General features: G+C 43.7%; 1 protein-coding gene across 3 annotated transcripts in view; it reads right to left on the reverse strand.

Moving 5' to 3' along the window:
- The window catches only part of rnf41l (ring finger protein 41, like), an 80,125-nt gene that overhangs the window by 37,301 nt on the left and 14,990 nt on the right, over positions 1 to 27,834 (reverse strand). For 2 of the 3 annotated variants that reach the window (XM_085992649.1, XM_085992650.1), the window contains exons 2-3: positions 25,808 to 25,902; positions 3,739 to 3,986 (exon numbers count right to left, since the gene is read on the reverse strand). In XM_085992649.1, the coding sequence (XP_085848775.1) occupies positions 3,739 to 3,986; positions 25,808 to 25,852 (293 nt within the window). In that variant the 5' untranslated portion in view covers positions 25,853 to 25,902. Of the gene's footprint in view, positions 1 to 3,738; positions 3,987 to 25,807; positions 25,905 to 27,834 lie in introns of those variants that run through there. The other variant, XM_085992651.1, reaches the window with a different exon arrangement.

A 27,834-nucleotide genomic window follows, 5' to 3' on the forward strand; every position in this document is an offset into this window, starting at 1 on the left:
AACTTTAAATACTTTACACACACCAAACACACTTACCTTTGTACTCATGCACCCATCACTCACCTGAACACCGGACATCTCAACCCCGCCAAGCCCTTCATCCCGACGGTCCACCTCCTCTAACTTGGCGTGGTTTGGAGCCGTCGGGAATCCCACACTTCAACCTTAAAAATAGGGATTAGGCTAAAAACTGTCTGTTAACAGGCAGTTAATTGGCACTAATCCCCTTCCCGCCTCAGGGAGGCAGGTCCCAGTGCGGGGCAGGTACCGCCTCCTTTGAAACTGGCATGGAGGCGGGTTGGGGGCAGGATGGTGTTGGGACCCCCGATTTCGGGATTTTAACCCCCCACACGCCTCCACAGCCCAATGAAAATCCTGCCCACTATCTTTATCCACCCTCATTACCTCCTCAAAAAATTCAATCAAGTTAGTCAGACACGACCTTCCCTTAACAATTCCATGCTGACTGTCCTTGATTAAACCATGACTTTCTAAATGACGATTTATACTGTCCCTCAGAATTATTTCCAATAATTTTCCCACCACCGAGGTTAGGCTGACTGGCCTGTAATTACTTGGTCTATCCCTTTCTCCCTTTTTAAACAATGGCACATTAGCAGTCCTCCAGTACCATGCCTGTAGCCAGAGAGGATTAGAAAATGATGTTCCAGTCCTACTCAGGTCACCCCCCTCATCTCCTCTTCCAGTACATTGATGACTGCATCAGTGCCGCTTCCTGCTCTCACCCCAAACTGGAAAATCTCATCAACTTTGCTTCCAATTTCCATCCCACCCTTTCCTTCCCATGGTCCATCTCCAACTCTTCCTTTTCCTTCCTCAACTTTTCTATCTCTATTTCTGGGGATAGGCTGTCAACCAATATCTACTATAAGCCCACTGACTCCCACAGCACTTCCTCTCACCCAGCTTCCTGGAAGAACTTTATTCCATTCTCCCAGTGTATCAGTCTCCATCACATCTGTTCCGACAATGCCACCTTTCATATTAGTGCTTCCAATATATACACAGGATTACATAGGATATACAGCACAGAATCAGGCCATTCAGCCCAACCAGTCCATGTCGGCGTTTATGCTCCACTGGAGCCTCCTCCTGTCTTTCCTCATCTAACTCTAATCAGCATAACTCTCTATTCCCTTCTCCCTCATATGCTTATCTAGCCTCCCCTTAACTGCATCTATACTATTTGCTTCAACTACTCCCTGTGTGAGCAAGTTCCACATTCTCACCACTCTCTGGGTAAAGAAGTTTCTTCTGAATTCCCTATTTGATTTCTTGGTGATTATCTTATATTGATGTCTTCTAGTTTTGCTCTTCCCCACAAGTGGAAACACTCTTTCTCTGTCTACTCTATCAAAACTTTTCATAATTTTAAAAACTTCCATTAGGTCACCCTTCAGCCTTCTCTTTTCAAGAGAAAAAGAGACCCAGCCTATTCATCCTTTCCTGATAGGTATACCCTCGCATTTCTGGTATCATCCTTGGTTCATAGGTTCCTATTATTAGCAAAGTTCCATGGTAATATATAATAAAAGCAAATGAAACAAGATCATTCCTAATAGATTAAAATTAATTCTAAGATTACTTTATGTCTTTCTTTTTCCTCAACCAAGGATTCCCCTCCAGTGTGTTTGACAGGGCCCTCGACCGTGTCTGTCCCATTTCCCGCACGTCTGCTCTCACCCCTTCTCCTCCCTCCCAGAACCATGATAGGGTGCCCCCTTGTCCTCACCTTTCACCCCACCAGCCTCCACATTCAATGGATTATCCCCCGCCATTTCCGCCACCTCCAGCCTGATATCACCAACAAACATATCTTCCCCCCCCTTACCTTTTCAGCATTCCGAAGGAACTGTTCCCACCGCGATACCTTGGTCCACTCCTGAAATCACGCCCAATACCCCCACCCCTTCCCACAGCACCATCCCACGCAAGTGCAGGACATGCAACACGTGAACATTTTACCTCCTCTCTTCCCACTGTACAGGTCCCCAAACACTCCTTTCAGGTGAAACTGGTGTACTTCTTTCAATTTAATGTATTGTATTCACTGTTCACATTGCAGTCTTCTCTACATTGGGGAGACCACACGCAGATTGGGTGATCGCTTTGCTGAACACCTCTGTTCAGTCTGCAAGCGTGACCCTGAGCTTCCGGTTGCTTGTAATTTTAATTATCCGCCCCACTCCCACCTCTCTGTCCTTGGCCTCTTACACTGTTCTAATGAAGTTCAACAAAAGCTCGAGGAACAGCATCTCATCTTTCGATTAGGCACTTTACAGCCTTATGGACTCAACATTGAGTTCAACAATTTCAGATCATAACCACTGCTCCCATTTTTTTTCCAGACAGCAGGTGCTGGTAATGATTCTGCTAGTGCCATTTACACCTCCTCTAGACCCATCTTTTGTTTGTTTTTATTTGTCCCATTACCACCCCCTTTTGCCTTGCACCATCATATCCCTTTTGTCATTTAATCACTCCTGCCTTCCACCCTATCACAGACATTCCCTTTTGTTCTTTCCTCCCTGCCTCACTTTCCCTGCCTCTGTACTTGCTTAAAATCTGTTACATCTCTAACTTTTCCAATTCTGATGAATCGACCTGAAACATTAACTGTTTCTTTCTCCACAGATGCTGCCTGACCAGCTGAGCATTTCCAGCAATTTCTGTTTTTATTTCTGCTTAAATAACCTTGTTTAAAATTCCAGACTTTAATTAATATCCCTATTAACTAGAACAATGGCATAGCCCTTTCAAAATTTCTGCTGGTACATTAATCAATTTTTTGTTGGTTATTTTTTAGTTCTGAAATAAACTTAAATACACACAATAAATAGCAGATAAAGATATTAAAATGTTATAAAATATAAACATTATAAACAATACACATTTTCAAGTGCAACATTTCATGTGTCACACATACTACATGCTGTATTTGCTAAATAAATAGTTCCTTGAATATAGTAACACACATTGTTTTTCTCAGCAAAATTACCTCAAAAAATCTGCATTTACCCAGTTTACTTTTACTGCTCCTAAAAATTGCTTCCCAGTTTGTCTTGCCAGTGCTTCTCCATTGCTGGATCAGGGGACAGGAGGAACAGAGTTTACTAACAGAACATCGTGACATGCCAGTCTTGCTGTCAGTCAAACAAATTCTGAGATGGATGTTGGGAAAAAATCTCATTACTTTGTATAGTCTCTTCATTTGGCACAAACCCAGGAACTCAAGCCCATGCTTCTCAGAGAAAACAGGGTCTCTATTGCAAAATATTGCTCTACAAGTAAGATTTTCTTTTAAGTTTTTCAAATGTTTTTATTATGTTACAAACCTTATTTCTAGCACTAAGTTTCTCAGACAGCAGGTGTTCGAGATGGTGACCGAAAGAATTTTCAAAAAATACTTGGAGCAATTTTATTCATTCAAGAACACCAGTTGATGAAATGTCTGTTTTTCTTTTTATATTTTTTTTAAAATGTGATTGCTAATGTTATTTGTAAGTCATAGGCTAGACATTCTGACTCCTGTATTAAGGTATTTTCAGTTGGTGAGAGAGTCTCTCAGCACATCTTTTAATACAAGATTGTTAGAAGAAATTTGCATATGATCAATTTGCTGCAAGAAATTTGCCCAGAATAAATTTGCCTATAATTAAGTGTGACTGAGAAATATGTCGGATAGGAAATATTACAGACAGATGTTTAGAAGATTACCTGAATAGTGGTCGAAGCATGGTTATGTCCAGGGCCTGCCGATCTTCAGGACAATTATGGTTCTGCACGAGCCACCCGTGGATACATGATGTGCAGAAGGCATGTTCACACGGAGCCTGTAAAGGATTCTCCAACACATCTCGGCAGATGCAACACAACAGTCCTTCATTTACGTAGCCTACAAATCGCTCTATATCATATCCCATTCTCTTACTGTACTCTGCACCTGTTTTTAAAGAGAAAGTAGGCTAACAAAATATTAAAGTTTAAAAATAAATTACATGCAATATAATTTTTGCTTCAATACTGAATAAAGCCATTGCTTTTTCTTCCTAATTAATTGATAAACAATACAAGTTTGACTTCTATGAGACCATAGAGATACTTAATGTGATGATAGTATGTTGTGGTGTATTGAGCAAAGTGATTCTCTGAGCCATATACAGGAAAAGTTCTGATATCTGGCACCGACGGGGCTGGCGTGATACCAATCTATCAAAAGTTCCGGAGTGGTGAGCGGATTATCTACCCAGGCTGTTTTTAACTAAGAAAAATTTAAAAATCAAGAAATGTGCAATATACAGTAATTGGGTACTCACCTACAGAATGTTGTGTTAAATGGATGGTGAAAGATGCTTGATTAAGTACAGTACTGCCAGTTGATGGTAATCCATAACTCTTTAATAACTTAACAGTAAAACAAAACTTATAAATGACTTAACAGTACTGTAAAACAAAACTTATAAACGACTTAACAGTAAAACAAAACTTATAAACGACTGTGCAGTGCACCAAAACTTAAACGACTGTACAGTACAGTATAAAGTACTGTACGGTGGTTGACTGTACACTTATTCCAAGCCAACTGGTTCATCAGGATCATGCACGTCAACAGATTGTTCAGGCACTTCCACTGCTCCAACTCTTCTGGAAGCTTTCTTAAACATGTCCCGGATGTCTGCTTGCTTAGTGGACTCTTGCCTTCTTTGTAGAAAGGTAGACTGCAGAATATGGAGCTGCATAACTTCTTGGACAGAATAGCAAGAACGGCTTTCAGCAAATTTCATGAATAAAGCAAGATCTGCTGCAGCTTTAGCCCAAGAAATCTTGTTCACTTCAGAAATCTCATCGTCTTCATTTTCCATCACACTTTCCTTTTCTTTCTTTGGATTCAAAACAGTCTCCATTATTTCATCATCACTTAGCAAATGCACAACAGCCTCTATCTGCATCAACCCACTGCTCAATATCACTTTCACTGAGGTGATGTAGAGGGTTTGCTGGGCCTACATCTTTCACCATGGCAGCCATTTCCATTACTGCAGTCTTCCGCGGACGAAGACTGAACCCACGAAATTCCTCCTCTGAAGAAGAACCTTCAGCAAACATTACAGAAGGCCACAATTTGCACCAGGCTTGTCTCAAAGTGTGACCTTTCACCAATTTCCAGGAACATGCAACATTAAAGATGGCATCTTTAAGATTGTATTCCTTCTGCAATGCCTGAATACCTGTATTGTCATCTTGGCTTATCAGTCTACGTAGGAAGTCTTTCTTGTAACGACACTTGAGATTTTGGATAACGCCCTGGTCCATGGGTTGTATGAGAGAAGTTACATTTGGTGGCAAATAAATGGTGAAAATATTTCCAGAAACCAACTCTGATTCATACGGATGGGCTCTACAATTATCCAGCAATAAAATGCATTTGCTATCTTCAGGTTTCCTTATTCTACAGAAATGTTCCCTCACAGATGGAGCAAAAGTATGATGGAACCAATTTGAAAAGATTTCCTTATCCATCCAAGCATTTGCTTGAGCTTTGTACTCAATAGGTAAGTGCCTCACATTTTTAAATGCATAGGGATTTTTATACTTCCCAATGACGAGAAGTTTAACCCGGTGTGATCCAGCAGCGTTCGCACATGTTAGCACGGTTACACGATCTTTATTTTTCTTGTAACCTGAAGCATTAGCCTCACTAGCCCCAGCAAGTGTTGATTCTGGCAAAAACCTCCAAAATAAGCCAGTTTCATCGGCATTGTATAGCTGTGCTGGCGACAAATCATGTTGCTGCACAATCCGATTGAAATAATCGCAGTATTCTTCTGCGGCGTCGTGATCAGCTGATTTCTTCTCCCCGCAAACATCGAGTCGTCGTATCCCATGCCGTGCCTTGAAGCACGATAGCCATCCATCAGAGAAAGCACACTTGTCAGTGAGCTCCGTCTTTGCGTAAAAATCCTTCGCTTTTTCGATTAGCATGGGTCCGGAAATCGGAACACCCTCTGAACGCTTCAGAGCAAACCACTCATAAAGCACGGTATCCAGCTCTTCAAGTTTAGGCTTACGAAGCGTGTGCCGTTTCTCTACACTCTTAGATGTCTCCAAGCTTGCATAAAACTTGAGCAGCTTATCCTTCTGCGCTTTGATGTCATACATTGTTGACAAACCGATTTTGAATTCTTTCATAATGTGCATACGCTTCGCTCCCATTTCTAGTCGTTTGCATATATCAATTTTCTGTTTTAAAGTTAACACCACTCTCTTCCTTTTGGTTGGATCAACTTTTGGGATTTCCATAATGCAGTCCAATGAGTTGCAGCAGCATTGGAGACACACAGTACTGTACTGGAACCCCAAAAAATGGCGGATCAGAAGAGGCTACCAGCAGTGTGGGAGGGTGAGACTCCTGATGCAGGGTTTCTGAGGTGATCCGAGTTCCGCTGGCACCAAGAGGCCGAGTAGTGGCAGTTTGTAGAATTACCCCCACTGATGAACTCGGCAACCGTTGGAAACTCGGACTCGGAACCGGCAACATTGCCGGTTACTGAGGCGCTGTTTTCGGGGGGTGAATTCTGCCGGTAGAGCGAGGTTTCCGGACATACAACCTCCGGTTAAACCAAAGTTTCCTGTAGATAAGGGAAATCCCAGATTTGTGCTGAAATCAGTGCTGAATTTATTGATCATAGTCAAGACAGCAGCAAGGGCACTAAAATTGGCCACAGTGTCCCCAGGTTAGAAAATAAAATAAAATCAGCTTGAATTCCCATTCCAGAACAGTATACAGTGTCCTCTACTGGAAACGTGTGTGTGTAGATGCTGGGTAAGTACAGGATTGGGCTCAGTTGTGATGTCTTCTGCAGTCGGTTAGCCTGCTGCTACTCACTGTTAAGCTACAGACATGAATAATACCCACTTGGCACTTGGGGGGCAATTGATGCCTGTTGAACTGTATCCCAGTGAGGAAGCCAATGGCTTCAGGAGAGGATGTGGGGGGGGAGGGCGAGCACAGTGATTGTATGTGCACTGTGCACACTCACAAGTTGCACCTTTAACCCACAATGTGCAAACAGTCTTCAGAGCAAGTTTGTTTTTGTTAATTCCTTAGTATTCTCCTGATTGGGGAAGGTGGGATAGTTTTATCCACAAGCATCATTAGTGGCACTTCAGCAAGAGGTATATTTGAGCAGCATGGAGAGAACCTCACCCCAGCCATTTTTCACTTCTGGTTAAAAAATAGCAAAATGTTACAGTCAAGTTGAAGTTTGAAAGTTAACCTCAATTTCGAAGACACATGTTTTTAATGCTCTAGAATTTATAGCTGCCAGAGTAAGTTTTTGAAAAAAAAGACTCCTACTATTAGAACAACGTCACTGACTATTAGAACAACGTCACTGTTTCTTTTCTAACTAGCTTTAATACTTAATTAAAAACACATACCTTTAATGCCAAAAGAAAAATCACAGAATTTTGGGCCTTTTGATTCTACGGCCCCGATATTAATGGGAAGGATCCGGGGAGCATGTAATCGGCCAAGGAATCTGGCAAGACCAGAGACGTGGATACCTTGCCGGTCTTCACGGCAGGGCCTTAATACAACACAGTTGGGCAGCCTCCCGCCCGGCAGTCAGGCAGATGGATAGCCTAGCCAGTGGGTGGAAGGGAAAACGAGCGGTTGGAGGCCACAGCCGGAGACCAGTGAAGAAAGTCCCCAGCGCTCAGTAGGGAGCATCAGTTTCAGGCTTGTGATTGGAAGAAAATGGGGGAGGCTGGAGATCAGGGACGTGGTGAGGAGATGGCTCTGGGCAGCGTTTTGTGGGAGGTGGGAAGGGGGTGTATTACCCTGATCGGGGGCAGGGGGGTTACTTGCCACGATTGAGGTCGGGGGGGCGACTTGCCATGATCAGGGCCATGGGGGGGTATCTGTCTGCAATCGAGGGTGGTAGCCTGATTCAAGGAAGACCCAAGGGTTCCTTGTGAGACCCAGAGCAGCATTCCTGCCCCTCCTGGCCCACAAGACAACCTAAAAAATACATTTGAAACTTACCTGCTGGGCCTCTTGTGGTCCAGGATCCAGCTCCCGGCAGGTTTTGCCTGACGGGGGAGCTGACACTACCCCCTCACTCGGGCCTCAGGTTAATATTGCAGATTGGGACCTGATGATATCATCGGACCTGATCTGCAGATTTAAAAAATGACTCTGCTTCTTTCCTGTGGGTGTCCTGCTCAAAAAAAGCAGGTTAATATGGGGGACACACCGGGATGGAAGTGGGATCGCTGGGGGTAACTGACACCAGTTACTTTAACTGCCCTTTCCACCTCCCCCCAGCCCCCCACCCCCCAGTTTCCGCCAGGCAGTGGCAGTTAAAATTGGGGCCTATTGTTCAGTTACACATACATGCAATCAGCTGTTACATTCTGCGTGAGGTATTTTCAGATCAAATGCATGCAAGGATGTGACTGAACTAACACTTCCAGGTGAAGGCTGGGAATATCAACATAAGAACATAAGAAAAATTGCAGGAGAAGGTCATACGGCCCATTGAGCCTGCTCCGCCATTCAATATTATCATGGCTGAACTTTTATAATCAACTTCACATTCCCGCCCTATCCCCATATCCCTCAATTCCCTTAGTGCCAAAAATCTATCAATCTCGGTCTTGAACATACTCATTGACTAAGCATCCACAGCCCTCTGAGGTAGAGAATTCCAAAGATTCACAATCCTCTGAGTGAAAATATTTCTCCTCATCTCAGTCCTAAATGGCCAACCCATTATCCTGAGACTATGACCCCTAGTTCCAGACTCTCCAGCCAGGGGAAACAGCTTTGCTGCATCTACCCTGTCAAGCCCTCTAAGAATTTTATAGGTTTCAATGAGATCACTTCTGATTCTTCTAAACTCTAGAGATTATTGGCCCATTTTACTCAATCTCTCCTCATAGGACAGCCCTCTCATACCAAGAATCAAGCTAGTGAACCTTCGTTGCACCCCCTACAAGGCAAGTATATACTTCCTTAGGTAAGGAGACCAAAACTGTACACTGTACTCCAGGTGTGGTTGCACCAAAGCCCTATATAATTGCAGTAAGACTTCCTTACTCTTAAACTCCAATCCCCTTGCATTAAAGGCGAACATACCATTTGCCTTCCTAATTGCTTGCATGTTAACTTTCTGTGATTCGTATACAAGGACACCCAAATCCTTCTGAATACCAACATTTACTAGTCTCTCACCTTTAAAAAAAATATTCTGCTTTTCCATTCTTCCAATCAAAGTGGATAATTTCACACTTCCACATATTATACTCCATTTGGCACCTACTTGCCCAATCACTTAACCGGTCTACATCCCTTTGCAGCTTCTTTGTGTCCTCCTCACAGCTCACGTTTCCACCTAGCTTTGTATTGTTAGCAAACTTAGATATGTTACACTTGGTCCCCTCATCTAACTCGATATAGATTGTAAATAGCTGAGGCACAAGCACTGATCCTTGCGGCACTCCACTAGTTACACCCTGTCATCCCAAAAAAGGCCTGTTTATTCCTACTCTGTTTTCTGTCCATTAACCAATCCTCAATCCATGCTAATATATTACCTTCAATCCCATGAACCCTAATCTTGTGTAACAACCTCGTGTGTGGCTCCTTATCGAATCCCTTCTAAAAATCCAAATATACTACATCCACTGGTTGCTGGTAAAGTGTGGGAGAGGTAAATGGAAATTATTGGACAGGCTTAGTACAGTGCATTCTTGGAAACAGTTTGTAACGATCAATAACATGTCATTCTATAGTGGACACTAGGTGGAGCCGTAGAGCTGGATATAGCTGTATGTATACAAGACTACACTACCCAGCTGTATAGATATTAAGACTACATTACCCATGAGGCACTAGGCCACCCACAAGGCAACAGTCAAGATGGAAGCCTCTACAGATACTGTACCAGTCCACATGTGCTCAATAAAGTAACTAGCAAAAGCTAGCTGTGTTCATAATAAGAATGTCTATTTATTAATGAACATAAGACAGTTGATGACTTCTCTTACCTTTGCTAATCTAGTATGGTCATTAAATTTACTCTGGCATTGCTTAGTCGAGTGGGAGGGAGCTACAGGTGGCACTCACTTTGACTGTGTGTAAAATGGGCGATATCGATTCAGCTGCCCGTTATATATCTCTCCCGATTTTAATTTCCATTGAAGTTGGTTGGCTGAATCGATAGCGCCCATTTTACACTACGACTAAAGTCAAAATTACACCCACTGCATAGCAATCTACTGCCATTATTTCTGGGCATCTCTTAAGTGCATAATCTAGGCTGACACTCCAGTGCAGTACTGAGGGAATGATGCATTGTCGGAGGTGCCGTAGTATGGATGAGACGTTAAACTGCCCTCTCAGGTGGACATAAAAGATCACAGGACACCTATGCTCCCTTTAAGCTGCACCGCCACACTGCACTTTAGACCTTCCACGCAGCCAGCTCACCGGCTTTTCAATGAGAAAAACTGCACATCTGTGGTATTTTGAATGAGCCGTGCAGCCCCTTAAAGGGGCTATGCATCCAAAAAAATGAAAGGGAACATTGCATGACACAACTTGAAGAAAAGCAAGGGAGTTCTCCCGGTGTCATGCCCAATATTCATTTCTCAACCAACATCACTAAAACAGATTAACTCGTCATTATCTCATTACTGTGTGTGGGATCTTGCTGTGTGCAAATTGATTGCTGCATTTCCTACATTACAACAGTAACTACACTTCAAAAAGTACTTAATTGGTTGTAAAGTGCTTTGGGATGTCCTGAGGTTGTGAAATGCGCAAGTTTTTTCTTTCTTTTTATACCTTCTCTGCCTTAGTATTTCCATGCCCCAACAGAGAACTTGGGGGCTTCTCTGCCCACCTGCAGACCTGGCAGCATTCTGCAATCTTTTAGATCTTTTTTAATTGAATAGAAATGGTAATGATAATGCCTGCCGGTTTAAGCTACCTCAGGCCTTTAAATCCTGCAGTACTACACTTGGCTCAGTGATGGAACTCTTGCCTCAGAATCAAATGATTGTCAAATCAAGCTCTGCTACAAGACTTGGGCAAATAATCTAGTCTGATACTTCAGTGTTACACTGAGAGAGTGTTCCACATCTTTCGTCTGTCTGTTCAAGTGACTGTAAAGATCTCATGGCACTATTTAAAGAGCAGGTGAGCTCTCCAGGCATCTTTCTTCCTTGTATTTCCCATCCGAAATGAGTAAGCATTTCTGATGCCTGGAGCTCGCTCAAAACATTATAATGAGGCTGACCCTAGATATAACAAAGGGGGCATCACTCATCATGTCGGTTGGGTGTGAATTGCTTTCCATCCTATTTCTGGTCATAAGCTCCACTATCTAGGCTTACACATGATGAATGGCCACTTGGATGTCTGTGGAGGCACTCAATGCTATCAGAAGAGGAGTAATTTTGTAAAAATAGAAGCTTCTTTTCCCCCAGCTTTAGGTTATCCTTACCACTCCTCAAGTATATGTTAACTTTCATCTGAAGGGGGAGGGTGAACAGCCAGTTGTCGTGGTGCATATAGGTACCAACGATATAGGTAAAAACCAGGTTGAGGTCCTAAAAGCTGAATATAGGGAGTTAGGTGGTAAATTAAAAAATAGGACCTCAAAGGTAGTAATCTCAGGATTGCTGCCAGTGCGACGTGCTAGTCAGAGTAGAAATAGAAGGATATTTCTGATGAATATGTGGCTAGAGGAATGGTGCAAGAGGGAGGGATACAAATTCCTGGGACATTGGAAACGGTTCTGGGGGAGGTGGGACCAGTACAAACTGGACGGTTTGCATCTGGGCAGGACCGGGACGGATGTCCTAGGGGGAGTGCTTGCTAGTGCTGTTGGGGAGGGTTTAAATTAAAATGGCAGGGGGTTGGGAACCTGTGCAGGGAGACAGAGGAAAGGGAAGCAAGGATAAAAGCAAAAGACAGAAAGGAGAAAAGCAAAAATGGCAGTCAGAGAAATCAAGGGTTTAAATCAAATATGGCCACAGTAAATAATAATTCTAAAAGGTCTAAGAGTGTTAAAAAAAACAAGCCTGAAGGCTTTGTGTCTTAATGCGAGGAGCATTCGTAATAAGGTGGATGAATTAGCTGCGCAAATAGATGTAAACGGATATGATATAATTGGGATTACGGAGACATGGCGCCAGGGTGACCAAAGCTGGGAATTCAACATCCAGGGGTATTAAATATTCAGGAAAGACAGGCAAAAAGGAAAAGGAGGTGGGGTAGCATTGCTGGTTAAAGAGGAGATTAACACAATAGTAAGGAAGGATATTAGCTCTGATGATGTGGAATCTGTATAGGTAGAGCTGAGAAATACCAAGGGGCAGGAAACGTTAGTGGGAGTTGCATACAGACCCCCAAACAGTAATGCGGAGGTTGGGGATGGCATTAAACGGGAAATTAGAGATGCGTGCTGTTAGATCCGTGCGTTAATGGAGACACGGAATGCAGGAGTTGATTTAACAAGTGTTTACTGAACAAAGTCTGGAGGTGAACTAACAACACAAGACGCTACACAGGCTTATATACCCGAGTGGTCACTACTGGTACTACACTATACAGGGGCTTCAAAAACATAGTTCCTCTTAAAGGTACATACACTACAATTCCTCCCCTTTTAGATAAATAGTACATAACATTTTAAGTAATCATTAAATAACATTTTTACAAGAACAATAATATACACATTTGCTCAAGTTAATCAATTACAAATTCAGTCTCTCTGGAGGCTTCCTGACTCGGTCCGGATAACGCCTCGATGGTGTCGTAGGTTCTTTTGGCAAGGACAATTCGGCTTCAATGCTAGTGTCGGGTTCATCTGGTTCCAGTATCACCGGATCGGAGGTAGATATTATGGTTATCTCTGCTTCATCACTAGGCGTATAGAGTTGTGGTGTAGGTTGTCCTTTTTCGGATGACTCTATGATCTGGTCAGCATGGCGCCTTATTATGCTTTCTCCAATGTCCACGGTATACATCAGCGGTCCTAGTCGTGTGCAAATAGTTCCAGGCTGCCATTTCTCGGTACGGTAGTCCCGGGCCAAAACTGGTTGACCTATCTGGAAGGTTCTAGTTGGCCTTTCATTCATGCTTTGAAATTGCCGGTTCTCTATGTCCCTTCTGATGTTTGGCTTGACCAAATCCAGCCGGCATCTTAGTCTTCTATTGAAAAACATCATGGCGGGGGTTTGGTTTGTAACCACGTGTTGCATTCCTGTACGCAAACAAGAAGTTATCTACCTTATGTTGTAGATTTATGTCTTCATTACCCATGGCCTTTATGGCCTTCTTGAAGGTCTGGACAAACCTTTCAGCCAATCCATTGGTGGCGGGATGGTATGGGGCGGACGTGTAGTGCTTAACCCTATTGTTTTTTAAGAACTTCCTGAATTCTTCGGATACAAATTGCGGTCCATTATCAGAACAGATCTGTTCAGGCAGCCCATTCCTGGTGAATATGGTCCTTAATACTGTGATGGTTTTTTCCATGGTGGTGGAGGACATCTTTATTACCTCTGGCCACTTGGAGTGTGCATCCACCGCGATTAAGAACATTGAGTCCATAAATGGACCAGCAAAGTCGATATGTACCCTTTGCCATGGAGATGAGGGCCACTCCCATGGATGTACAGGGGCTTGTGGTGGGGCGTTTTGGACCTTCTGGCATCCTAGACAGCTCTTGGTCATTTCTTCGATGTCTCCATCGATACCTGGCCACCACACAAAAGCTCTGGCTAAGTTCTTCATTTTCACTCCACCCAGATGCCCCTTGTGAAGCTCCTTTAGCACTCTATCCTTGAGTTTGGGTGGAGTCACCACTCTGGATCCACACATCAAGGTTCCTCGGCACACTGACAGCTGTTCTCTTCTTTGCGAGAATGCTGGCAACAGTGGTTCGCCATGTGCTGGCCATCCCTTCACCGTTAAATCGTAGACTCGTGAGAGAGTCGGGTCATTTCGCGTTTCCTTTTCAATGGTAGAATTTGTCACCGGTAGACATTCCACTGTGGTCGAGTGGAATTTCTCCACTGGGTCCACTGTAGGCGCCTCTTCCACCGTTGGCAACGGTAGGCGCGATAACCCGTCAGCATTCCCATGCTGTTTTGTTCCTTTGTACTCTATGTCATCTTGGTGTGCCCCTAGGAAAAGGGACCACCTCTGTAGCCTTTGCGCTGTCATAATGGGAACGCCCTTTTTAGGGTTGAATATGGAGACGAGGGGTTGATGGTCAGTCAACAAGGTAAACTTTTGTCCGTGTAGGTAATGGTTGAATTTCTTCACCCCCCGCACCAGGCTGAGTGCCTCCCTGTCGATCTGGGCATAGTTACGCTCAGCTGAGTTCAATGAGCGTGACGCAAAAGCTATCGGTCGCTCCGAGCCATCAGGGAATCTATGCGATAATACCGCTCCCACGCCGTAAGGGGATGCATCGCACGCCAGTCTGATTGGCAGTGATGGGTTGCATTTATGGAAGGCACGTTTACAGTCTTCGCTCCATTTCCAAACTACTCCCGTTTGTAGCAGTGCGTTAAGCGGGTGCAGAACCGTTGACAAGTTTGGTAAAAATTTATGATAGTAATTTACTAATCCCAGGAACGACCTTAATTGTGAGACATTTTCAGGCGCTGGGGCCTTTACGACCGCTTCAATTTTTTCAGGTGACTTATGCAACCCTTCTTCGTTAATGACATGGCCACAATATGGTATTTGTTTCTGGAAAAATTCGCATTTGGGGCGATTTGCTCATAGGCCCCGTTCTCTCAGCCTCGTGAGCACCTGCTCCAAGTTGGCAAGGTGCTCGTTGTCGTTTTCTCCTGTTACAAGGATGTCGTCTAGGTAGCATTGAGTCCCCGGAATCCCTTGCAGGACTTGCTCCATAGCTCTTTGCCAGATAGCCGGAGCTGATGCCACTCCGAAAACCAGTCGAGTGTACTGGTACAGGCCTTTGTGTGTGTTTATCGTGAGATACTTTTTAGAGGCCTCCTCAACCTCCATCTGTAGATATGCCTGTGCTAAGTCAATTTTGGTGAAACGTTTCCCTCCGGATAGAGGGGCGAAAATATCTTCTATCCTCAGAAGAGGATACTGTACCATGTGAAGAACCGGGTTTACAGTCACCTTGAAGTCCCCACATGTGCGAACTTTTCTCTGTTCTTCAGATTTATCATTATTCAACGTTTTCTTCATGACCGGGACGATGGGTGTTGCCCACTCGCTCCAATCTACCTTGGATAACACGCCTGCTTTTTCCAAATTCTCCAGCTCTGCCTCGACGGCTGGACGAATTGCGTATGGCACAGGCCTTGCCTTAAAAAACTTGGGAATTGCCGCATCTTCCACTTTTATTGAGGCGGTGGCACCTTTCAGGGTTCCTAGTTCCTGTTGAAACACTTCTTTGGCGTTAGCCAAGATTTCTTTTAATCGTCCAGGTATGACGTCATCATCGTTTTTTTTCTTACTGGTCACCGTCAGTGCCTGAATGGAGTGCCAGTCTAAACGTATCTTTCTGATCCATTCACGTCCCAACAACGGTGGACCACCATCTTGCAGAACGTATAAATACAACTTCTGTATTTCCTTGCCGTTGTATACAACAGGCACTCATATTTTCCCTCTGGGGTATACTTTCTGCCCCGTATATGTCTTCAAGACAATGGATGTGTCTTTCAAAGGTATATGCGGAAATAGCCGCTCGTAATCCCGTCGACTCATGACGGTCAGAGCTGATCCTGTATCTAGCTCCATTTTGACTGGGGACCCCGCTATTGTGAGGGTAACCCAAATGGTCTGGTAATCTTCTTTGGCAATTACATTATGTAATTTGAGACAGCTTAGTCTCTTGTTTCCGGAGTCGCTATCGCTCTTCTGGTCTTTCCTTGTTGACCTTTTTACTGTCAGCGGATTTCTTTCCAGATCTGCATACATGTGCAATGTGTCCCATCTTTCCGCATTGCCTGCATGCTTTGTCCTTGAACCAGCAGTCCTTCTGGTCATGGGTGGATCTGCCGCAGCGATAACATCTCTCGAAACCCCGTGTCATTTCATGGGTGCCGAAGTCCTGTGGCTTTTGCTGTATCTCTGCAGCTCCTCTTGCTGCTTCTTTGTATGATACAGCCACACAAAGCCTTGTCCAGTGTCAAATCTTTCTCAGAAAGTAGTCTTTTCTGTGTTCTTTCGCTTAGGAGACCGTAGACAAATTTGTCTCCCAGAGAATCTGCCAGTCCTACCCCGAATTGGCAGTGCTTTGACAGCTTTCATAATTCGGTGAGGTAATCAGCGTTACTTTCATTCTTGTGCTGATTCCTCCTGAAGAATTTGAATCGTTCCGCTATCAGCAGCGGTGTTGGGTTTAAGTGCTCCTGTAAGGTATCAACAATCTCCTTAAAATTGTTGTCCATCGGTTTGGCTGGAGTGATCAAGTTTCGTAACAGCCCGTATGTCCTTGCGCCCATCAGATTTAGAAGTACCGATGCCTTTTTATCATCTGCTACTTCATTCGCCTTGCAATATACCTCCACTCTTTCCACATATGTGGTCCAATCTTCTATATCACTATCGAAAGCAGTAATATTGCCAGTCTTTGGCATCTTGAAAATCTAAAATGGTGCTTCCCGCGCTTTTCTTTCTTCCCTGCCGAGTTAAGATGGCACCTCCCGCGCTTTCCTGCCGCTGCCAACGCTGTTGCTGGCAATTAATTTTTTTATTTTTTATAATGGCGACGCACTATGGTGTTTGCGCCTCCCCAATTGCTGCTGCCAACGCTGTTCTCCGCGGTTCCCGTTGCGACCTGCAGCTTGTCGCGGTATTTCTATTTTTTTTTTAATATATCGCTTCAATAGTTTCTCCGTTACTTGGAGAACCGTTCCCGTCATGGAGCGGACCCTCTGGGACTTTCCCCTCCCTCTGCTCGGTCCGAACACCGACCTGCTTTGCAGCACCGGCCGCGCCCTAAGTTCTCCACCCTCTCTCTCTCTTTGCTTCTGCTTCCCGACTCGCTGCCCGGCCCCGTTGCAGAGCCACCCGATCGAGCGCTAGCCCGCCGCAGCCCAGGAAGGATCAGTGCACTACCTGCCACCAGCCCATTTAGCTGGGGAAACCACAGACTGAAGACCAAGCCTGGCCCTCGTTTTCGAGTTTCTTCGAGTTATTTTTTTTTTCTTGCTTCTGGCTTCGACCTTCGTCTGAGGAATCGATCCCCTTGAGGTGCTGCCGAATTGCAGGTAAGTTTGTTTCTAACTCGTCGCCACTGTTAGATCCGTGTGTTAATGGAGACACGGAATGCAGGAGTTGATTTAACAAGTGTTTACTAAACAAAGTCTGGAGGTGAACTAACAACACAAGATGCTACACAGGCTTATATACCCGAGTGGTCACTGCTGGTACTACAGTATACAGGGGCTTCAAAAACATAGTTCCTCTTAAAGGTACATACACTACACGTGCAATAAGGGCACAGCAGTTCTCATGGGTGACTTTAATCTACATATAGATTGGGCTAACCAAATTAGTAACAATACTGTGGAAGAGGAATTCCTGGAGTGTATACGGGTTGGTTTCCTAGACCAATATGTCGAGGAACCAACTGGAGATCAGGATATCTTAGACTGGGTATTATGTAATGAGAAAGGATTCATTAGCAATCTTGTTGTGCGAGGCCCCTTGGGGTGGAGCGACCATAATATGATAGAATTCTTCATTAAGATGGAGAGTGAAGTATTTGACTCAGAGACTAGGGTCCTGAATTTAAATAAAAGAAACTACGATGGTATGAGGCGCAAGTTGGCTAGGATGGACTGGGGAAAGTTACTTAAAGGGTTGACAGTGGATAGGCAATGGCAAACATTTAAAGATCGCATGGATGAACTACAGAATTTGTTCATCCCTGTTTGGCATAAAAATAAAACAAAGAAGGTGACTCAACTGTGGCTAACAAGGGAAATTAGGGATAGCATAAGATCCAAGGAGAGGACCTATAAATTGGCCAGAAAAAACAGCAAACCTGAGGATTGGGAGCAGTTTAGGATTCAGCAAAGGAGGACAAAGGGATTAATTAAGAGGGGGGAAATAGAGTATGAGAGTAAGCTTGCAGGGAACATAAAAGCTGACTGTAAAGGCTTCTATAGATATGTGAAGAGAAAAAGATTAGTGAAGTCAAGCGTAGGTTGCTTGCAGTCAGAATCAGGGGAATTTATAATGGGGAACAAAGAAATGGCAGACCAATTAAATACATACTTTGGTTCTGTCTTCACAAAGGAGGACACAAATAACCTCCCAGAGATGTCGGGGAACATAGGGTCTAATGAGAGGGAGGAACTGAATGAAATCAGTAGTTGTAGGGAAATGGTGTTAGGGAAATTGACAGGATTGAAGGCCGATAAATCCCTAGAGCCTGATAATCTACATCCTAGGGTACTTAAGGAAGGGGCCCTAGAAATAGTAGATGCATTGATGGTCATCTTCCAAAATTCTATAGACTCTGGAACAGTTCCCATGGATTGGAGGGTGTGGTGTATGTGCCTTTAAGAGCAATTATGGTGTATGTGCCTTTAAGAGCCCCAGGTGTGCGTAATGCCGGTAATTGCCACTTGGGCTATATAAGCCTGTGTATTGTGTATATCCTTTAGAAACCCCCCCCAGACTTGCTTAGTAAATACCTATGAACCAACTCCTGTCTTCAGTGTCTTTATCTACACACGGACACTACAGTGGCGACGAAGTGGAAACGGACTTACCTGCAATTCGGCAGCACCTCAAGGACATCGATTCCTCCAGCGTCCAGAAGACTCAAGGAAGTAAGAGAAACTGTGGTTTCACCAGCTGGCCAAGCTGGTGACAGGTACTGCGCTAATCCTTCCTGGGTGTCAGGCTGGAGCTCCAGCGGCAGGCTCTACAGCTGAGACAGGCAGCGAAATCGGAGGCAAGCAATAACGGACTGGGAGGGTGCACTCGAGAGACGGCCGGCGCGGCAAGCAGGTCAGCGTTTAGACCTCTGTCGGGAACGAGTCTCCAACAGTGAATAAACGGAAACCACAGTAAAACAGCGTTGTTATCGGTAGCAGCGGCGGGAAAGCGCGGGAACCATATCGTTGCTACAGAGAGAAAAAAAAAAGCGCGGGAAGCGCCATATCTTTTCTGAAATGCCTAAATCTGGTAATATTGAGGCTTTTGATGGCGAAATAGAAGATTGGACCACATACGTGGAAAGAGTAGAGGTTTATTGCACTGCAAATGGAATAACAGATGAGAAAAAAGCTTCAGTACTTCTGAACTTAATGGGCGCGAAGACATACGGGCTGTTACGAAATTTAATCACTCCAGCCAAACCAAAGGACAAGACTTTTAAAGAAATTGTTGATACCCTGCAGGAGCATTTAAACCCAACACCGCTGCTGATAGCGGAACGATTCAAGTTCTTCAAGAGAAATCAACACAAGAGTGAAAGTAACGCTGATTACCTAACCGAATTAAGAAAGCTATCAAAGTACTGCCAATTCGGAGCAGGACTATCGGATTATCTTCGAGACAAATTTGTTTGCGGTCTCTTAAGTGAAGGAACACAAAAAAGACTGCTTTCTGAAAAAGATTTAACATTGGACAAAGCTTTCAGTATGGCTGTATCATACGAAGCAGCAGCAAAAGGAGCTGCAGAGATACAACAAGAGACACAGGACTTCGGCACCCATAAAATGACACAGGAGTTCGGAAGATGTTATCGCTGCGGCAGATCCACCCATAACCAGAGGGACTGCTGGTTCAAGGGCAAAGCATGCAGGCAATGTGGTAAGATTGGACACATTGCACGGGTATGCCAATCTGGACAAAATAAATCCACTGACAGAAAACAAAAAATCAATAAAGAAAAGTACAGGAAGGTACAAATGATGACGGACAATAGCTCCGAAGACCAGAATAGCGATAGCGACTCCGGAAACAAGAGACTAAGCTGTCTCAAATTACATAATGTACTTGCCAAAGAGGATTACCAAACCATTTGGGTTACCCTCACAATAGCAGGGTCCCCAGTTAAAATGGAGCTAGATACAGGATCAGCTCTAACCGTAATAAATCGACGAGATTACGAGAGGCTATTTGCGCATATACCTCTAAAAGACACATCCATTATCTTAAAAACATATACGGGGCAGAAAGTCTACCCCAAAGGAAAAATAAGGGTGCCTGTGGTATACAACGGCAAAGAAATACAAAAGTTGTATTTATACATTCTACAAGATGGTGGTCCACCGTTGTTGGGACGTGAATGGATAAGGAAGATACGTTTAGACTGGCACTCCATTCAGGCACTGACGGTGACCAGTAAGGAAAAAAACAATGATGACATCATACCTGAACGATTAAAAGACATCTTGGCCAACGCCAAAGAAGTGTTTCAAGAGAAACTAGGAACCTTGAAAGGCATCACCGCCTCAATAAAAGTGGAAGATACAGCAATTCCAAATTTTTTTAAGGCAAGACCGGTGCCATACGCAATACGTCCGGCAGTCGAGGCAGAGCTGAAGAATTTGGAAAAGGCAGGCGTATTATCCAAAATAGATTGGAGCGAATGGGCAACACCCATCGTTCCAGTCATGAAAAAAACATTGAAAAATAACTCTGAGGAACAGAAAAAAATTTGCATCTGTGGGGACTTTCAGGTGACTGTAAACCCGGTCCTTCACACGGTACAGTATTCTCTTCCGAGGATAGAAGATATTTTCACCTCACTATCCGGAGGGAAACGTTTCACAAAAATTGACTTGGCACAGGCATATCTACAGATGGAGGTTGAGGAGACCTCTAAAAAGTATCTCACAATAAACACACACAAAGGCCTGATGGCTCGGAACGGCCGATAGCTTTTGCGTCACGCTCATTGAACTCAGCTGAGCGTAACTATGCCCAGATAGACAGGGAAGCACTCAGCCTGGTATGGGGAGTGAAGAAATTCAACCATTACCTACACGGACAAAAATTTACCTTGCTGACTGACCATCAACCCCTCATCTCCATATTCAACCCTAAAAAAGGTGTCCCCATTATGGCGGCACAAAGACTACAGAGGTGGTCCCTTTTTCTAGGGGCACACCAATACAACATTGAATACAAAGGGTCAAAACAGCATGGGAATGCTGACGGTTTATCACGCCTACCGTTGCCAACGATAGAAGAGGCACCTACAGTAGACCCAGTAGAGATATTCCACACTACCATAGTGGAATGTCTACCGGTGACAAATTCTGCCATTGAAAGGGAGACAAGAAATGACCCTACTCTCTCACGGGTCTACGATTTAACAGTGAAAGGATGGCCAGCACATGGCGAACCACTGTTGCCAGCATTCTCGCAAAGAAGAGAACAGCTGTCAGTGTGCCGAGGAACCTTGATGTGTGGATCCAGAGTGGTGATTCCACCCAAACTCCAGGATAAAGTGCCAAAGGAGCTTCACGAGGGGCATCTGGGTGGAGTGAAAATGAAGAACCTAGCTAGGGCGTTTGTATGGTGGCCAGGTATCGATGGAGACATCGAAGACATGACCAAGAGCTGCCTAGGATGCCAGAAGGTCCAAAATGCTCCGCCACAGGCCCCTTTACATCCATGGGAGTGGCCCTCATCTCCCTGGCAAAGGGTGCACATCGACTTTGCTGGTCCATTTATGGACTCAATGTTCTTAATCGCAGTTGATGCACACTCCAAGTGGCCGGAGGTAATAAAGATGTCCTCCACCACCACGGAAAAAACCATCACAGTATTAAGGACCATATTTGCCAGGAATGGGCTGCCGGAGCAGATATGTTCTGATAATGGACCGCAATTTGTGTCCGAAGAATTCAGAAAGTTCTTAAAGAACAATGGAGTAAAGCACTACACGTCCGCCCCATACCATCCCGCCACCAATGGATTGGCTGAAAGGTTTGTCCAGACCTTCAAGAAGGCCATCAAGGCCATGGGTAATGAAGACATAAAACTTCAGCTCAAGGTGGATAACTTCTTATTTGCATATAGGAATGCAACGCATATGGTTACTAACCAAACTCCCGCCATGATGTTCTACAATAGAAACCTAAGATGCCGGCTGGATTTGGTCAAGCCCAACATCCGAAGGGACGTGGAGAACCGGCAGTTTCAGGGCATGAATGAAAGGCCAGCTAGGGCCTTCCAGATAGGCCAATCAGTTTTGGCCCGGGACTACCGTACCGAGAAATGGCAGCCTGGAACTATCTGCACACGATTAGGACCACTGATGTATACCGTGGACATCGGAGACAGCATAATAAGGCGCCATGCTGACCAAATCATCAAGTCATCCGAAAAGGGACAACCTACACCACCACTCTATACATCTAACGATGAAGTAGAGATACCCATATCTACCTCCGATCCGGTGATACTGGAGCCCGATGAACCCGACACTGGCCTTCAAGCCGAATCAGCCTTGCCAGAAGAACCTACTACACCACCAGAAACTACTACACCCCCGAGGCGTTATCCGGACCGAGTCAGGAAGCCTCCTGAGAGACTAACTTATAATTAATTAATACAGCAATGTATATTATTTTGCATATAACATGTAATTAATAATTACTTAAAGTATGATGTACTAGTTAGCTAGAAGGGGAGGAATTGTGGTGTATGTGCCTTTAAGAGCCCCAGGTGTGCGTAATGCCGGTAATTGCCACTTGGGCTATATAAGCCTGTGTATTGTGTATATCCTTTAGAAACCCCCCCCCAGACTTGCTTAGTAAATACCTATGAACCAACTCCTGTCTTCAGTGTCTTTATCTACACACGGACACTACAGAGGGTAGCTAATGTAACCCCACTATTCAAAAAAGGTGGTAGAGAGAAAACAGGGAATTATAGACCGGTAAGTCTGACATCAGTAGTGGGGAAAATGCTAGAGTCCATTATAAAAGATGTAATAGCAGAGCACTTGGAAAACAGTGACAGGATTGGACAAAGTCAACATGGATTTATAAAAGGTAACTCGTGCTTGACTAATCTACTGGAATTTTTTGAGGATGTAACTGGTAGAATAGATAAGGGAGAACCAGTGGATGTGGTGCATTTGGACTTTCAGAAGGCTTTCGATAAGGTCCCGCATAAAAGATTAGCGTGTAAAGTTAAAGCACATGGGATTGGGGGTAAGGTATTGACTTGGATAGAGAACTGGTTGGCAGACAGGAGGCAAAGAGTTGGAATAAACGGGTCTTTTTCCGAGTGGCAGGCAGTGACTAGTGGGGTACCGCAGTGATCGGTGTTAGGACCCCAGTTATTCACAATATATATTAATGATCTAGACGAGGGAACTAGATGTAATATCTCCAAGTTTGCAGACGACACAAAGCTGGGTGGGCGTGTGTGCTGTGAGGAGGATGCCGAGAAACTCCAGTATGATTTGGACAGGTTGGGTGATTCGGCAGATGTATGGTAGATGCAGTATAATGTGGATAAATGCGAGGTTATCCACTTTGGTGGCAAAAACAGGATGGTCGCATTATCTGAGGAAGTATGTTCTTGCCATGGAGGGAGTGCAGCGAAGATTCACCAGACTGATACCTGGGATGACAGGAATGACGTATGAGGAGAGATTGGGTCGATTGGGCTTATATTCGCTGGAGTTTAGAAGAATGAGAGGGGATCTCACTGAAACTTATAAAATTCTAACAGGACTAGACAGACTAGATGCAGGAAGGATGTTCCCGATGGTGGGGGAGTCCAGAACCAGGTGTTACAGTCTAAAGATAAGGGCTAAGCCATTTAGGACAGAGATGAGGAGGAATTTCTTCACCCAGAGAGTGGTGAAGCTGTTGAATTCTCTACCACAAAAGGCAGTTGAGGCCAATTCATTAAATATATTCAAGAAGGAATTAGATATATTTCTTAAGGCTAAAGGGATCAAGGGATATGGGGAGAAAGCAGGGACAGGGTACTGAATTTGGATGATCAGCAATGATCTCATTAAATGGCACAGCACGCTCGAGGGGCCAAATGGCCTACTCCTGCTCCTATTTTCTATGTTTCTAATTTCACCCCCCACCCATATTTTTTTGTACTATTTATCTAGTACTAACTGTGCTAAGCTTCTTTTTTTTATTCGTTCCTGGGATTTTGGCATCGCTGGCAAGGCGGGCTGCTTTGTCCTGGATGGTGTCGAGCTTCTTGAGTGTTGTTGGAGCTGCACTTTCAAGCAAGTGGAGAGTATTCCATCACACTCTTGACTTGTGCCTTGTAGATGGTGGAAAGGCTTTGGGGAGTCGGGAGGTGAAACACTCGCCGCAGAATACCCAGCCTCTCACCTGCTCTTGTTGGCACAGTATTTATGTGGCTGGTCCAGTTTAGTTTCTGGTCAATGATGACTCCCAGGATGTTGATGGTGGGGGATTCAGCGGTAATGCTGTTGAATGTCAAGGGGTGATGGTTAGACTCTCGCTTGCTGGAGGTGGTCATTGCCTGGCACTTGTATGGCATGAATGTTACCTGCCACTATCAGCCCAAGCCTGAATGCTGTCCAGGTTTTGCTGTATGCGGGCATTGACTGCTTCATTATCTGAGGAGTTGCAAATAGAACTGAACACTGTGCAATCATCAGCGAACATCCCCACTTCTGACCTTATGATGGAGGGAAGGTCTTTGATGAAACAGCTGAAGATGGTTGGGTCTAGGACACCGCCCTGAGGAACTCCTGCAGCGATGTCCTGGGGCAGAGATGATTGACCTCCAACAACCACAACCATCTTCCTTCAATGTTTACTGAAAGACTTAAGAAAATCAGTATCTCTTTCTATCTGAAAACAAAGTTTAATTTACATTAATTGTACTAACTAAAACCACTGCTACAATTATTCACCATTTTACACTACAGAAGAAACAAAATTCCAGTCAGCCTGTCCTCCACCATGTTTACTGCTCTCTTAAGGGTTAATTCTGCACTCCTACTGGAGGGCTGCATTTGCAGGGGGTGCGCTTCTTAGAATTGGGACAACGTTGTAGCCCTATGTATGACCTGCGCTCCCTTTGAGCACGGCTTTCCCCACTCAGGACACAGGATCGCAGAATTGGCTCTTTAGTGTTTACCTATGCTACACACCATATCCTGGCCAAGAGGGTTGGCAATTAACTTATTCTGAGGGCTTTACCAGGGATTTTCTTCAGCTAACGTTTAGGAGGCCCAAGAGAATGGCCTGGATTGATTCAGTTGGCAATTTAAATCTCTTTCCCCTGCAGAAAACTGCTTGGCACCCAGATGAAAATGCAAATTAACCATATGGATAATAGCAGGCTCCATTTCACTGCACAGCATCACTGTGCTATATACTAAATTAACATTATAAATCATGGTCCGGTCACATAAAAATTCTAGCTATTGAAGGAACTAGAGATGAACTTTATTATATATATTCAATAATAAATGTACACTGTATCCTTCATAATAGCTGTTTTCTAGTCTACAAGCTACCAAAATAAATGTAACTACATTTCCAACATGCGATAGTATGAAAGTTGACCTTGAGTAATATAAACAATGCTTTCACAATCGTAACTAAACAAAATCATTCCAATCATAATTACATTTTCATTTCAGTCTTATAAAATACAGCTTTACTATAGTATGCTGATGATCATACAAGAAAAAAAACTTATTCCTGATGCTGGAAATTCATTTGACCTAGTTTAACTATGGTAAAAGTTTAAATTTTCAAATATAATCTTTGAGAAAATACTGACCTGAATTTTAATGCACTTGCAGGGATCATAAAAAGGTTTTGTCATTAGATTGCCTCAGTACTGTGTAAATCGTCCAACTGCTCATCTGCTCCAACCTTCAATTCAGGCAAGACAAAAAAGGTCAGTTGTCATGTTTCCAAAGACACCCACAGCTAGTTGTTCAAGGGAGAAAACAATAAGCTGTTGTTCACGTGAGCCAATCTCTTGGTGCAAACCACATTCATATTATATGTCAACAGCTCTCTTCAAGTAAAAGATCTTCAATAATTTTGCTATTATAAAATAATCTAAAACTACATAGTTTCATCATTATTTCTATGTGTATTTTTCACATACAAACAAGAAAATACTATAATGAATAAAGCAAAGGTAACAAAAGAATCACTCGAGTATGAGGCATTTCCATTTTCAGTCTACTCTCCTCTAACCAGCCCTGCTTTAATGGCTTTTGATCAGTTAAATTTGCCATTTTTTACATTTTCCACCTTAGAACTTTCGTAAAAACTCCAATGGCAAGCACAGCTTCCCTTCATTTTCTCCGAGTTTTGTGAATCCCTCACCTCGAAGCTAACGACGGAGTGGTCAATTCATGGGGTATCTCTTCCTCACCACAAGTTGCTGGCCGATTTGCACATTAATAACAGCGTGCGTCATTCACACGCCGTTATTCAACAAATGTTAGGCCAATGTAGCTCTGCATACATGCTGCAGAAGTCTCCTGCATAATATTATTCAAAAACTTACAATAACATCCTATTGTAATGTGATAATAATAGAAAATCACTGAAGCAAGTTACCCAATAAAAGTCTGCATGAAGTCCACACTTAAGATACTTGTACAACATCAAGAGTACGATGAATTTTCTCATTGTTAAAACTGTAATTTAGTAATAGATGCATAATTTGGTAATTATTATTTTAAGTTTTTGAATAATATTATGCAGGAGACTTCTCCAGCATGTATGCAGAGCTACATTGGCCTAACATTTTTTGAATAATGGCGTGTGACCGACGCACGGTGCTATTAATGTGCAAATCGGCCAGCAACTTGTGGCAAGGAAAAGATACCCCATGAATCAGCCACTCCGTCGTTAGCTTCGCTGAAACGACATCTCGGCCTTAACCTTCCCCTGAGTTTCATGAAATTGCTGCATTAACACGTTAATTGCCTATCAAACTTGCCACAAGAAGTGAAGTCTAGTAATTAACAGTGCAAGTACCCTTATAACATGATAATTGTTAATGACTGCCAATCAACCTCTCTTGCCCAGAAAGTGAACAATTAAAAGTGTGGAGTCTCATTCCTTCAGATTGTGAATTGTTGGAGGTTTTAAAAATGTCAAATTTTAAATTTTATTTTTTCTTACTTTTCCTTTCTGTCTCTTTTTTCTCTCTCTCTCAATCCAATCTTTCTTTCCGTTTCTTTATTTCTTTTTCTGTACCCAATTTGACATTGAATTCACCATCCTTCTCAGTCCTTCCTGTTTATTTCTCAATCCTTTAATCTCATTGGTTAAGGAGATACACGGTTTGTCCCGTTGTTCACTAAGGTCCCAGATGCCCTGTTGCCCTTGCAGCGTTATCAGCTCACATTCCAGAAACCTTGTGGGCAAAAAATGTTAAAACCTAAACGTGCGCAAAAAAGTCTACAGGGCATGCTGCAAGTTGCCATGCTCAAGCAAAATCAGGGCCAATAATTAAATGTACTTGTGCGACAAATTCCATGGTCTTCTCACTGTGCAAGGGCAGATATGCACAGGGCTAACATTTTCTATAAATATATATGAATAACTTCTGTATAAATTTAAAGCTAAAGCTAAGGCAAGGTGAAGCTTAAAATGGCTGCTGGGCTCCAGTTCATCTGGCTTTTGGAAAGTGTCCTTTGTCCTTAACTTGCACATTGTTTAATGTGTTATTAAACCAGGAAGACATTGTTTGGGACATGTGAACAACACATTTAGTGGATTATTCACTCTGGAATCATTAAGCCATTTAGGCTATGATACTAACAGGAATTATTTTGACCT

The sequence above is a fragment of the Somniosus microcephalus genome, chromosome 7 (genome assembly GCF_052327205.1).
Source record: "Somniosus microcephalus isolate GS21.2 chromosome 7, FLI_Smic_1.0, whole genome shotgun sequence".
Classification (NCBI taxonomy): Eukaryota; Metazoa; Chordata; class Chondrichthyes; order Squaliformes; family Somniosidae; genus Somniosus; species Somniosus microcephalus.